The sequence below is a fragment of the Dermochelys coriacea genome, chromosome 12 (assembly GCF_009764565.3).
Source record: "Dermochelys coriacea isolate rDerCor1 chromosome 12, rDerCor1.pri.v4, whole genome shotgun sequence".
In the NCBI taxonomy this organism is placed as follows: Eukaryota; Metazoa; Chordata; order Testudines; family Dermochelyidae; genus Dermochelys; species Dermochelys coriacea.
This window is the reverse complement of record NC_050079.1, coordinates 15,616,701-15,629,118: the sequence shown is the minus strand read 5'-3', so window position 1 is coordinate 15,629,118 and position 12,418 is coordinate 15,616,701. Positions and strand designations below refer to the sequence as shown.

Sequence of the window (12,418 nt, the reverse complement as noted above, 5' to 3'; positions counted from 1 at the left end):
TGCACCGGACACTCCCCAGTTTACACTTCCAGCCATGTTCCTTTGAAACACCCCCGGCATTAAGGATCGGGGTTCAGCGACCGACGAAGAAATAATTCCCAACCCGTCTCTTACCAAAAACACACATTTATTGATGGATTCCCTCCCCCGGCCCAGTAATTAACAGCCGGGCTCAGCCCGCAGCCAGAGAATTGTTCGGGCCGCGTTGATGGAAGAGCTCAGAACAAACGACGTACCCAGTTCGTACTTTCCAAACAGGTTTGGGTTCAACAACGTGCGTGCGAACAGACACCGCGTCTACACATCTGGCTGGTGTTTTTGTCTCTTCGTTTGGGGGGAGGAGGGAGGCTTTTCAAAAATGTTCCCTTCCCAGACGTTTAGATCCAAACTTTGAAACACATACACTAGCTGTCAGGATCAAAAAACTCCTGCTAATGCAATTAGGGTGGAGTACGTAGTTTTAAAATAGCTCATAAAAATTGTGATGGAAAGGGGAAAGAGGACGGGAACCTGGGCGCTAATGAGGACAATTCGGGGCGAAAGCCACACGGATTCTTGGGACAGTTGTGACTAAGGATTAATCTAATGCACACGCATTAGAAATCCTGGCCCAAGGCCCCGCACTGAGGTGGAGGCTCCCAGTGGGGACTCAGGATACGCTTTCAACTTGCCCGAGGACCGCTGGGGGGAACAGGGCTCGTTTCATTCCCGTGCCTGTCTCTCTAAGAGCTGGTGTCAACTAATGCCCGATTTAACAGTTTGCATTTAAAGAAGGCACAAAAATCTGCTCCATCCCCTTCCACTGGTCCCTGCGCAAAACTCGGAGGCAGCTGGCCCTGGGAGAGAGAAACCGGGACGATGTCGGCCTAGGGGTAGGTGGCGTGAGGCAGTAGGACAAGGGGTGTGTGTGTGTGTGTGTGTGTGTGTGTGTGCGCGCGCGCGCAAGTCGGGTCCCTGCACAAACGCCGATGTGGTGCAAAGGGCCTCTGGAAAGACCAGGCAGGTGGCACTGGGAGCTGGCAACTGGGTGCGGGGCCCCGTGGCCGGGGACACGCTGCGCTGCAGAATTGGAGCCCAGCTGTGGGGCTGCAGAGGGAGGCCAGGTGTGAATCTGAGTTGCAGGGAGCGGCAGGAGCTGTGCAACTGAAGGCAAGGGGGAGTGTGTGTGTGTGTGTGTGTGGGCGGGCGGGGTGGGGGGGGGGATAGACCTTCCAGGAAAAATGGGGCAGCGTATTTCGGACCCAGGAAGGGAAGGCTCCCGGTCTCCCGGTGCAATGCCATGCCCCGCTCTCTGGGAGGCTTGCGGCCAGTCATCAACCTCACCACCCAAAGCGACTTCAGCAGGAGACTTCCCTCCAGCCGGTGTAAAAGCAGCTCCTGCCCTGCGCTCAGTTAACACGGATACATCACGATCTCCTCCCGCTCGGGGGGCAGCCCCGTGGTGGGAGTCTCTTCCCCCAGGTCTGGGATCAGAAACACACCGCTGAATGCGTCTGGTGTGGGCAGCGACACACGCCGCCTTCAGGTGGTGTCGCCTTTCGGGCTCATTACGGAACATCTCCTCCTTCCCCTTGAGTTACAGTCAGTCACTTCGGATCGGGAGGGCGGCGGGCCTGACAGCCCTACCTCCGCAACAGCCTGCAGGAGGGAACAGAGGAAAGCCCCCCCCCCCCGCCCCATACACGCACACCTGCATCCCCTCCTTCCCCCTCAGCGGGAGGCTCGTTGCGGGGCCTGGGGAAGGGGGCGCACCCAGCCCAAAGGAAGGTCTCCGTGTCCACACCGCAGTGGCCCTTGCACCCAGCTGACACGTGCTCCAGCGTCTCCTGCAGCCTCGCGTCGTGCTAGGGCTGGTTACACCGGGGAGGGAGGAGACACAACGAAAGCGAGCCTGGCTCTGGAGATTTCGGAGCCAGCCGCGGCGTCAGCTCGCCCGCGCCCCGAGAACCGAACCCCGGGGCTTTGCTTTGGGGGCGGGAGAAATCCTATCTCGAGCCCGCCTACATGAGCAATGCCCCTGCGGGGCTCCGATCCCCAGGCCGAGGGAAAAGCCGCCCCTCCAAATGACAGACAGGAAGCGGATTTTATCGTAAAGGCTGCCCTCGTGGGAGACAAGCACTCCGGCGTGCAGCCCGCCCTGCTGAGCGCGGAGAGGGGGCGTTTACACAGGAGCCCGGAACAGAGGCACTGCCCTAGATATACAGAGAGGGGGCTGATATGAAGAGGGGGTAGCTCTTTTTAAAAAAGCCAGGCAAGAGACAGTTCACCCCCTCTCCCCCTTCCCCCCGATGCACTGGTTCTCCGGGGGGCCAGGGGCAAGCAGCGGGGACTGGCCCCTGTAGACCCGCTTTAAAAGATCCTGGGGGCGGGGGGGGGAAGAGCCCACGCCAAGCAACGCAGCTGCAAGCGTTCTCCGCCCAACCTCTCTGGGGCGGGGGGGGGGTCACATCTTCCGCCACACCTCTTGTTTCCCCAAGGGACAGCGCCCTGCACTCCCAGGGGATTTCTTTCCCCTGCACCCTGAAACTCGGAAAAGATGGATCTAATTCATCTCCTCTTTGCCCTCCAGGGGGAGGGGGGAAAGAGACAGTTGGGACATTCCCAGGCACCCCTCCCCTTTCTTAAAAAACGAACTGGGATATTTCTTGTACTTCCCTTGATCAGGCCCCGCGGGGCCAGTTGACAGCCAAGTCGTGCTGTAAAATGAAATCTTCCCTAATAACCCCACTTCCCCCTACATCGCCCCTGCTTTTCTCCCCTTGCTTCGACAGGGCTCTTGCCTACAGTGGTCCAGTTCTTTTCTGCTCCTTCCTCTGGGATCTTTAGACACAAGGCACCAAAGGCCAGCTCTAAGTGTTCATGGTGTTAAATAAACCAGCCCAATGCTAAGGGACGGGATCTGGGGCTGGGGTCCTCCCACTTCCACCTAGTGCTGAAGGCCAGAACGAATCTGAACCCGTGCCTGATAAGAAACGGATCTATTGTTAACATTCCTGGGCGGTATATCTTAGGGCAGAAATATTTAGGTCAGGAGGTAAAAAACCCCCCACCAAACTGGTTTATGGGTGAAAGAGGTAGAAGAAAAGGAGGCCCTTGTACTTCTATGTACCTAGCTACGAGCCCTCTGTACAGAGCCATGCACTTGGTGTGTAGGAATATAGGGGAAGGTCCACGGCAGAGCCAAACCTCTTCAGAAGGACAAATTAGCAGGTGGATAATCTCAGTAATTCACACCTGCTGATGCTTCTGGAAACAGGAGGGAGAAGGGTGCGCCAATGCTCTTGATTGGAGTAACTCAGTTAAGGAGAGAATTATGCCTTACATTTATAATTCCCTTCTCTTTAAAATACCACCCCCCTTTCAATATAGGCTCTGATCCTTCCTCCTCTACTGAATCACTGGGAGGTGTGCTCAGACTAATCACACATGCACAGACCCTATTTCAGTACCGCCGGAACCAGGCCGCACCAACTACAGGGGGAAAAAAAAAAATCCACCCTTAGCTAGTATTTAAAGCACAGTCCTGTATAGCTTACCTGTACAGTTACCCTGTGTTCCAGTGGTTGCTCCAGCTGCTGCCCTAGAGGGGGATCAAACATGCTAACTTCTTCACCAGTGCCCAGCTGAGCAGGAAAGGAAGTAAACCAGTATGACAAGGACCAAGCAGCTACTCTACCTCTTAGCATCCTAAACCAGCTGTTAAGCAGCCAATTAGGAGTTGAGGGTTACCTTACATCAGAACCAGAATAAAAAGGACCATATGCAGTTAGTTCCACTGTATTCCAGAAAAGCATTCCAGCTAAAAGTTTTAGAGCCTTTTCCAAACACATCCCATAACAGTTTTGTATTTAATTATTTTCTAGACCAAATGCTAAACACATTATAAACAATACCCTACTCAATACCCCCTGCTGTGGAGTTTGTGATTAATGACAAAGTTTACCACACCCTGCCAAGAGTTCATCTATACTGACTGGAAGCAGTGCATAGCTCTTCCCACAGACAAGTTTGCAAGTGTAGGGCCAAATTCTTTTCAGCAGCCACCATAGCAGAGAACTGACCTGTTTGCTATCTCACTTTTTTCTTCCCCAGGATGTCAAAGGCATTAACAGTGTCTTAATGGTTTTCCCTCTGCATGGCAGTAGGGACACCCCCACCCTTTATTATTATTATTATTTTTTAAATGGAGGACTGAGTTTCACATGGCTTGATACTGCCCCCAGTGAAAGTCACAGGTAAAGCTCCAATGAACAGGTTAGGTTCTAAGATGAACACACCCCCCACCCCGCCCATTTAAAGTTAAAAGTCTGCTAAAACTTTGTTTCTGCCACTTGGTGACACAAAAGTAAAGGTATTCTAAAAAGGTAATTCATATTTAATGTCATTAATTAAATCATTAGTCTGTTTAATTTGTCTTTGAGGCTAAAATGACTCAAAATTCTTAGATACTCACATTGATGATGCACACTACCTCTAGTGTACATTTACTTGTTAACAAATCTGCATATTCATGTACCAGATGAGTCACATATAAAACTAACAGTAAAAGACATACACTATAAACACTAATGCCTTTAGAAAAATGTATTTATGCAAAATGCATAGTCATTAAAATGAAAGAAAATTCTCTATGAAAAATAGTTACTGCACAGGAGATAATTTTCAAGTTAAGTCTCAGCATTACACTGTACATTTTCCCCTACCTCCAACTCAAGATAACAGAAGTAATTAGGCTACAAGGGCCTAAATTCTTTGTCAAAATGACATTAAAAAAAATAAAAATATTTGAATTATTGGCATGCAAAAATACACAATATACATAAAACTAGAGATTCTCATTTGTTTTAAACCAGTATAATTTAAAAAACTGCCAAAATAATTGTTTTACTTCAAATTAAAAAAGTTTAAAAAATAAATAATCAAAAAACCCGCTCAGACAAAAATTGTGGACCCCAATCTTGCGTCCCTAAACTCCCATTAAAATCAATGATAGCTGTGGGTGCATAAGGAATACTGGATCAAACCTGTAGGGAGCAGGGCCATATTGATTCCTCCTCCCTACCCCCTATAAATATATGAAGGTTTTTAGTGGACATTTTAACTCTGACAAAGCAGCATAAACATGTCTCAATCATACAGTCTCACAGAATAAAGTAAATATCAAATATAAAACATTTGAACCAAGTGAAGCCTTAAATCCAATATAAAATTTCCTTCAAAGGAAACTTACCTAGTCTCGATAAGGCCATTGTTAGCAGCATTTTTTATAAAGAGATGAAGAATGCCAAAATATCTACAATTTGATGATTGGGAGTAGTGATATCACTGAATAGTTAAAAGACAAGGTTCCCATTCTTAGTGGATATGCAAATATATACTAAACATTAATATGCAATACACATATGTATACCACACATACATATAGCTACACACACATATACATACCTGGATAGTCCTCTAATACCCAGGGGTAAGGTTAAATAATACATTCAGAGACATTACTAAATACAAATACACTTTAAAAACACAGAGACAACATTTTATCTGTTGCAAAAATGTATTTGATTACTCAAGTAAAATTACAGTATCTCTGTTGTTAGTATTAAATGTTAAAGAAACTGGACCTCTTTTCCTTTCAACTTTCCAAGAAAGTGCATGTAACAGTCCAAAGTTGTGTTTTCCCCACCCCCATATCTAATACAAAATAAACAAACACTATCCTTGTTCCCTTGGTCAAGAAGTAGGGCTTGGTCTTGCAAGGAACATATGTACATTTTAATGAAAGTGATATTTCTTATTGTATATACAGGAGCATCTACAATGTCCATGGAAGGTTGTTCAAGATGCTATACTTAGCAGCATTGTGAAAGTCCAGCACATTTTCCGTAATGAATATACCTACAAGGCAAAATGTTACGTCTCAGTTTCAACTACCAAAACAACACTTTTGTATCTTCTCTAATAATCTGCGTGCTTATTACTGTACAGAAACTTATGAACATTTAAGACGACTCAAGTAAAAAGCACAATACAAATAACAGTTCAAAATGAAAAATGTTAAATCTAAAAAAATTAAAGCAGTTTTAATTTTATAATAAAAATCAAAAACTGAGCTTGTAAAGGACCCACACTGTTCAGTCTATATTCTCAGCTTTCAGTCCTTTTCTTAATTCTGTTTGGAAAATTAAACAATGTGTTGCTGATAAAATTTCCAGCGAGATCAAAGTATACATTTATATACAGACTTTTATTAGAGATCTAATGCATCACTGAGGCGGTGCATCAATACCATAGTTCATGTTAAACTGGATATAGAAAATAAGTTAATGCCAGAAAAAGATCACCTAGCAGAACAGACTTGCAACTGCCATAAATGTTACAGCAAGTTTACAGCACTCTAGTCGATTAGTATTTAGTTCAAAATACAGGAGGAGACCAAAGTTAATGCTTGCATTTGTTTGCAAAGCAAGGTTATATCACTAATAAATAAGCTCTCTTAGAACTCTAGAAGTAGAACATGGTACAAAAGAATGTCTTTATAACTTGTAGTTTGTAGACTTGTAAAAAGCAACCCTAGGTTGCACTATTTGCAGGAATGTTATTGATAAGGTTTATTCTAATTTGTTACAATTTCTTTGTTGTCTTCCACAAAACGTGTAAAACGGAAGTTTGTCCCATTTTCATTGCTTGCCATTTTCTCCAGACCAGCTAGAGGTGCATTAGGTTCAGAATTCTGGAGCTTCTCCAGGCTTCCAGTCAACCCACTAATAGGTGAACTGCCACCATTGCCCAGGCTTCCAGGAATTGGAGGGATGCCACCATTCTGAATAACTGAGATCTCATTGGTCTTCATAGCCAAGCCATTGGAGAGTGCAGCTGCATACTGATTCCAGAAGCTGGAAGGGTCTCCATTTCCTGACCTTGCAGCCAAATCTTTCTGAAACATTTCTGGAAATTTTAAAGGATTGCCTCCTAGAAATGTCATGGGACCGTCCACGGAAAGTCGTCTGCCTCGTCTCGCAGGAGTGCTGTTCCACATGTGAGTGCCCATGTGAACCTGCAGGAAGGGAGTGGGTGGGGGAAGGAAGGCGGTTAGCAGTGGAATTCATTCTGCCTGATCAAATATACTTAACACAAAACAAAGAAGGCAGTCCAGGCATCTATTCTTATTTATGTAAAGAACACCACTGAAGGTAAAGGAAGCAATATTCCAGTTCAGATCAGTAACAACAAATGAGATTCATCTGGATCTAGCTACCAGCATTATGCAGAATGCCCAGCTTTTCCCTCCTGAACAATACATTGCTTATTACTCTTTTTCATTACATGTATTTAGTTTATACTAGCCTTATATTATTCAGTCAATTGCAGCTAGCTACTTTCAGGATTAAAATTGCTATGTCCACTTTCATTGCAATGGTAAGTATTGTATTTGACACTCTTTACCCTATAAATGTCCTTTTCAGACAGGAAGAAAGTATCCTTTACAGATTGCTCATCGGAGAGCCTTGTGTATAGACAGAATAGCCTGAAAGTAATTATTCATCTCACATTACTGGCAGAAATCTCTAGAGAAACACTCTGTCAACAGAAACATGTACACAGTAAAGTGCTCAACTAGTGTTCTAGAACTTAAGTATATTTGCTTTTTCAACACATCAGTAAGAAATGTTAGTTATATAATCAATTAAAATAATGCCTATTAGTTCAAGAATTATTAGTTAGAAAAAGTCCATTGTGCAGGATAGTTATGAAAACAGTATATTTAAGATGCAATGCTTAGTAAGTAATATACATAGTACAGTTCACGCATATCTTTAATTAAACACCCCCTAGCAACATTCGGCTATCCTGTTTCATAGGCTACATGGTGAGTTTGGTGCATTTTATCAAACCAGAAATAGCTTGCTACATTAAACTCTTCAATCCTGTTCAAAACACCAGGCACTCAGCATGAGACAATCTACTGGTGCCAAAGCTAACCATTTAAAACCATTTTTCATACCCCAGATATCTAAAAGTAGCATAGTTTACAACACTGCAGATGTGAATGGTTAAAAAAAAAAACAAAACAAAACAAAAACACCAACCAACCCCAAATCACGCAACAGCATAAGAACAGCAAGAAGGAAAGTACCTTAAGATTGCCTTTTGTCGTGAAAGCTCTTCCACATATAGTGCAGGCAAAAGGCTTTTCGCCAGTGTGTGTCCTTTCATGAATCTGCAAAGCACTAGAAGATGAAAATGTTTTCCCACATGTGTTGCAGTAGTGCTGTTTGGGAGTTCTTCGGGGTAGAGTGGGAAGCAGAACTGGTGATGTGGCAGAAGATGGCAAAGGCCCCAGAGGAACAAGACCAGGCGGTGTTTCTTTGCTATCCTGAGGAGAGCCATGCAGAAAGCCATTAACCTCAGTCTTTATGAGAGATGACAATGAATTAGCAGGTATAACTGAAGAGTTCTGATTAGGGCCAATATTGGAATTGGGCTCAAAAAGCTGGGATGGCAGATCTCGCATTTGATGTGTCAACATATGCTGCTTCAAATTACCCTTTGTGGAAAAGCCACGATTGCAAACTGTGCAAATAAATGGTCTCTCTTTGGTATGACTTCTGTAATGAATGTCCAAGGCACTCTGACAAGCAAACGTTTTGCCACAAATGTCACATGCTGTGTTTTTAAATTTACCTCTATCTCTGAACGGAAAGAGCATACTCAAAGATTCTTCTTTAATTATTTTATCTGTGTTACTAGATGTCAAGTCCAAAGCACCACCATTAGCAGGAGTTGGAGACAAACCATTGGCAAACTCACTTGGAAAAGCTCTTAGTTGTTTCTCTTCAATACCTGGTGATTTGTGGTAATCATTAGTGCTGTTGGATGGGGACAAGGCCTGCATAGAAGAGGTAGACTCTGAGACAGCAGGACTTCCAGCACTTTGACTTTCCATATCACCACCAATAGAGGATGAATCATTTGTCATAACATCCCCTTCCACGGACCCATTTTCAACTGATTTTAAACTAGCTTGAAGTTGTTCAGCAAGTCCTGCATTGATCATCTTCATTTGATTTTCTAAAGCAGCAATACTTGACATTTCCAGTGGCAGAGGGGAAGAAGATAAGCTGTCTTGGGACACATCAACAGACTTAGGGGTATCTGGCACGCTGCTATCAGGACAGTCTTCCATGTTCTCATCTGAGAAGTTGTCTAGATCATCAAAATTCTTCTCATCAAAAGATCCTGTGTCAGATTCCATTGACTCTGGATAGTTTTCTGTGATAGGCGTATTGGGAATCTGTCCTCCCATATGCATTCTGATATGCTGCTGTAGCACGACAGCATTGGTGAACTTTTTCTGACAGATTGGGCATGAATGTTGTACTCTTAGCGGGGGCATGGCACGATGAACACTGTAATGAGTCTTTAAATTTCCTTTAGTAGTGAAAGCACGACCACAAATTTTACATTTAAATGGCCTTTCACCAGTGTGTGTGCGATAATGCATTTTTAATGCACTCTGGCAACTGAGAACTCTATGGCAAATAATACACTCATTAGGATCAGTTGCCTTTTTGTCAATATTTTCTACCAGTTGCTGCAATTTTGATGTTTCTGATGCAGACGTTGAATCTAGTAGTCCTCCAAATGGAAACTTTGCCTTGAATTGGTCGGACATTAGAGGCATCAGTGGATTTGTAAAAGTGACAATGGTGTTGGAGCCGGAGTCTGCTGTCGGTGAGCTCACAGAGCTGTTAATATTAGTAAAGGAGTTTGAAGTGTGAGTGTTTTCTTCTGTTTTACCATTTGCGATAGGCAAAGCAGCGACCTCTGCCTCATCTGAATGTCCGTTTGAATTTTTTGCAGCAGGATCAGCTACTCCCAAGTCACTTTTGACAGAACATGGAGGGCTAGCTGAATGATGGCTAATGGGAATAGGTTGAGGCTCCTCAGTTTTGATAAATGGTGTCAAGCTTGGAATTGTTGGTGGGAGTGGCAGGCCAACAGAAGTAGTCAAAGTAGACAAAACTGGCTTGCTGTCCAGCCAGCTGGTTACAGGTTTCTCTGGTGGGATAGACATCCCATAAGGAATACCTGTGCTTGTAGGAATATTGTCCAAATGCTCTGGCACTGGGTATGGATTCATTTGAATATGAGGGTATTTTTCTTTATGACGCTGAAAATGGACTTTTAAGTTGCCTTTTGTGGAGAATCTGTTTCCACATATGTTGCATTTGAAGGGCCTCTCGCCAGTGTGAGAACGTAAGTGAATCTGCAAGGCACTGTCACTCCCAAAGACTTTCGCACAGAACCTGCATTTATGTTTAAAGAATGCCTCATCAGAAGTACTTTTTGCTTCAAAAGCAGTTACATTTGGTGGCTTGCTTTTTCTTTGCTGTGCCAAGGCAGTCAAGGAGTTTAAATCCTCTGCAGGTGTTCCAAGATTGGACAAGGGGTTGGAGAAAACTGAGTTATTAGGGGCGGGTTGAGGTAGAAGCGGATTAGATGCAGGACTTAATAAACTGCTTATTGCAAAAGCTGGTGAAGATGATGCTGATACTGGTGGGTTGCTGAGCTGTGAACCACCAACATTTGAAGCCACTTTTTCTGAGGACGGTGTTGTAACTGCTGCTGTCAGTATGTTAATATTTGGAGAAGAACCACTACTGGATGGAATTATAATATTGCCAGAGTTGCTCTGAGGTAGCTGTATAGGGGGTAGTTGTTTCAAACCACTGATGCTGGCAGATTGACTAGCAAGGCTTTGTGCTAATCCAGCTGCCGCAGCCAGCTGCTGGGATAAATGGGAACTTAATGTGGACAAGGGGTTGGCAGATGTTCGTAAAGTACCTTGAGAAGAGCTAGAAGATGTTGACATGTCTGTGTTTTGGGAAGCCAACAATAATATTTGGTGACGAATTTGTTCAATCAGTTGCAACTGGTGGATCTGCTGTTGCTGTAAAGCCAACAGTTGCTCCATTAGGGCAGGTACAGCAAGCTTATTATTTGACGCACCATTACATCTTGCTTCCTGTGAGAACTGTGCTACTGCCACTTTTGTACTTTGAAGATTTTCTATTATGACATTGCTATTTATCACTGAAAAGTTGCCTAATGCTGTCAGATCCCCTATTTGAGGTAGAGAGGTTGTTATAGCTGAGGTACCCATTGTGGAGCTGTTACTGCTTGTAATACTATTGTTGACGCTCTTGGAACTGCTACTGCTATTGTTAATGCTGGAAGCCTCCACATCCATGGATTCTTCCTTGTCAAGTTTGTTATGCTCTGAAAGGTCACTGCAGTCTACTTGATCTGTGTTATTAACTATGTCATTCATCTGTTCATCAGGATTATCAGAAGGGGAACGAGGAGGGAAGGTTTCACAAGGAGAAGCTGGATTTTCATTCACAATTAAAACTAATTGATTTTTAGTACAGTTCTTCTTGTGTTGCAGGAGATCTGATAATTCAAAGAACTCAGCACAGCACCTGCCACAGACATGGGCATCCTTGTTCTTAGTGGTTCGATTTGCATGACCCTTTTCTGTGTCTCCTAAAACATCAAAAGATGATGGATTAGAAACTGAGCAGAAACACAGAAATTTCTCTAGGACATTTTTATTTTAATCTACTGTTTTTAACTCTCAGACTACAACACGCAAAGATTGTATGTGAAAACAAATCAATATTAATGCTTCACAAATATTGCTCATGACTGATTTTTAAGACTTTGCACAGGTGTTGTAACAATCCCTATGATTTAGATGATCATTTCCTTCAGATAATCCATCAAAATACAAAATACTATAAACTGAAAACATTGGGCATAATGAAATTCCATAGCAAGTTATTGATTTCCAATATTTCATACTGCTTATTGTCTAGTTGTCCACTGAGCACAAATCGAGCATTTGAAGGACCCATTAGACTCTCAAGTTCCTGTCAACCTAGTTCATTTTCAACTGATTCAAAGATATCTGTGACAGTTGCCCCTGTCACTAAACTAATTTGTAGTCATTCAAGGTCCCAATCAGTTGTTGACAAGAAAAAAGTGCGTATCACTAAGCTACAGACTGACAACCCCCCCCCCACCCCAAAATATCGTTTGAGTTTCCACGTAAGACCCAAGCTAACTTCGATTGTATAGCAAAGATTAGCTTTCACCTCAAAAGTTAATTCCACTGCAACTGGAGACTTCGAGCTGAATAAAAAAGAAAAATCCTCAATAAAAGGAGAAATAATATTTCACGAATAAAGTATTTTTTTCTAAACCCATTTATTATGCTTTGTCACATGTTTGGATTTAAGACCAAAGAATGATAAATCTGCTACTCTTCATCAAAAGAACTCCTTTTGGGATAGATTCAGAACTCTGTTAATGAAACTACTCCAGATTTATGCTAGTATAATAAGGAAATACT

At 43.5% G+C, this 12,418-nt stretch overlaps 1 protein-coding gene across 5 annotated transcripts in view; it reads right to left on the bottom strand.

Annotated features, from left to right (window-relative positions):
* Positions 1–4,205: 4,205 nt before the first annotated feature.
* Positions 4,206–12,418, bottom strand: part of SALL1 (spalt like transcription factor 1) — an 18,593-nt gene continuing 10,380 nt past the window's right edge. For all 5 annotated transcript variants that reach the window (XM_038368873.2, XM_038368872.2, XM_043494923.1 and 2 more), the window contains 2 exons: positions 8,138–11,550; positions 4,206–7,057 (listed from right to left, as the gene is read on the bottom strand). In XM_038368873.2, the coding sequence (XP_038224801.1) occupies positions 6,617–7,057; positions 8,138–11,550 (3,854 nt within the window). In that variant the 3' untranslated portion in view covers positions 4,206–6,616. The remainder of the gene's footprint in view (positions 7,058–8,137; positions 11,551–12,418) is intronic.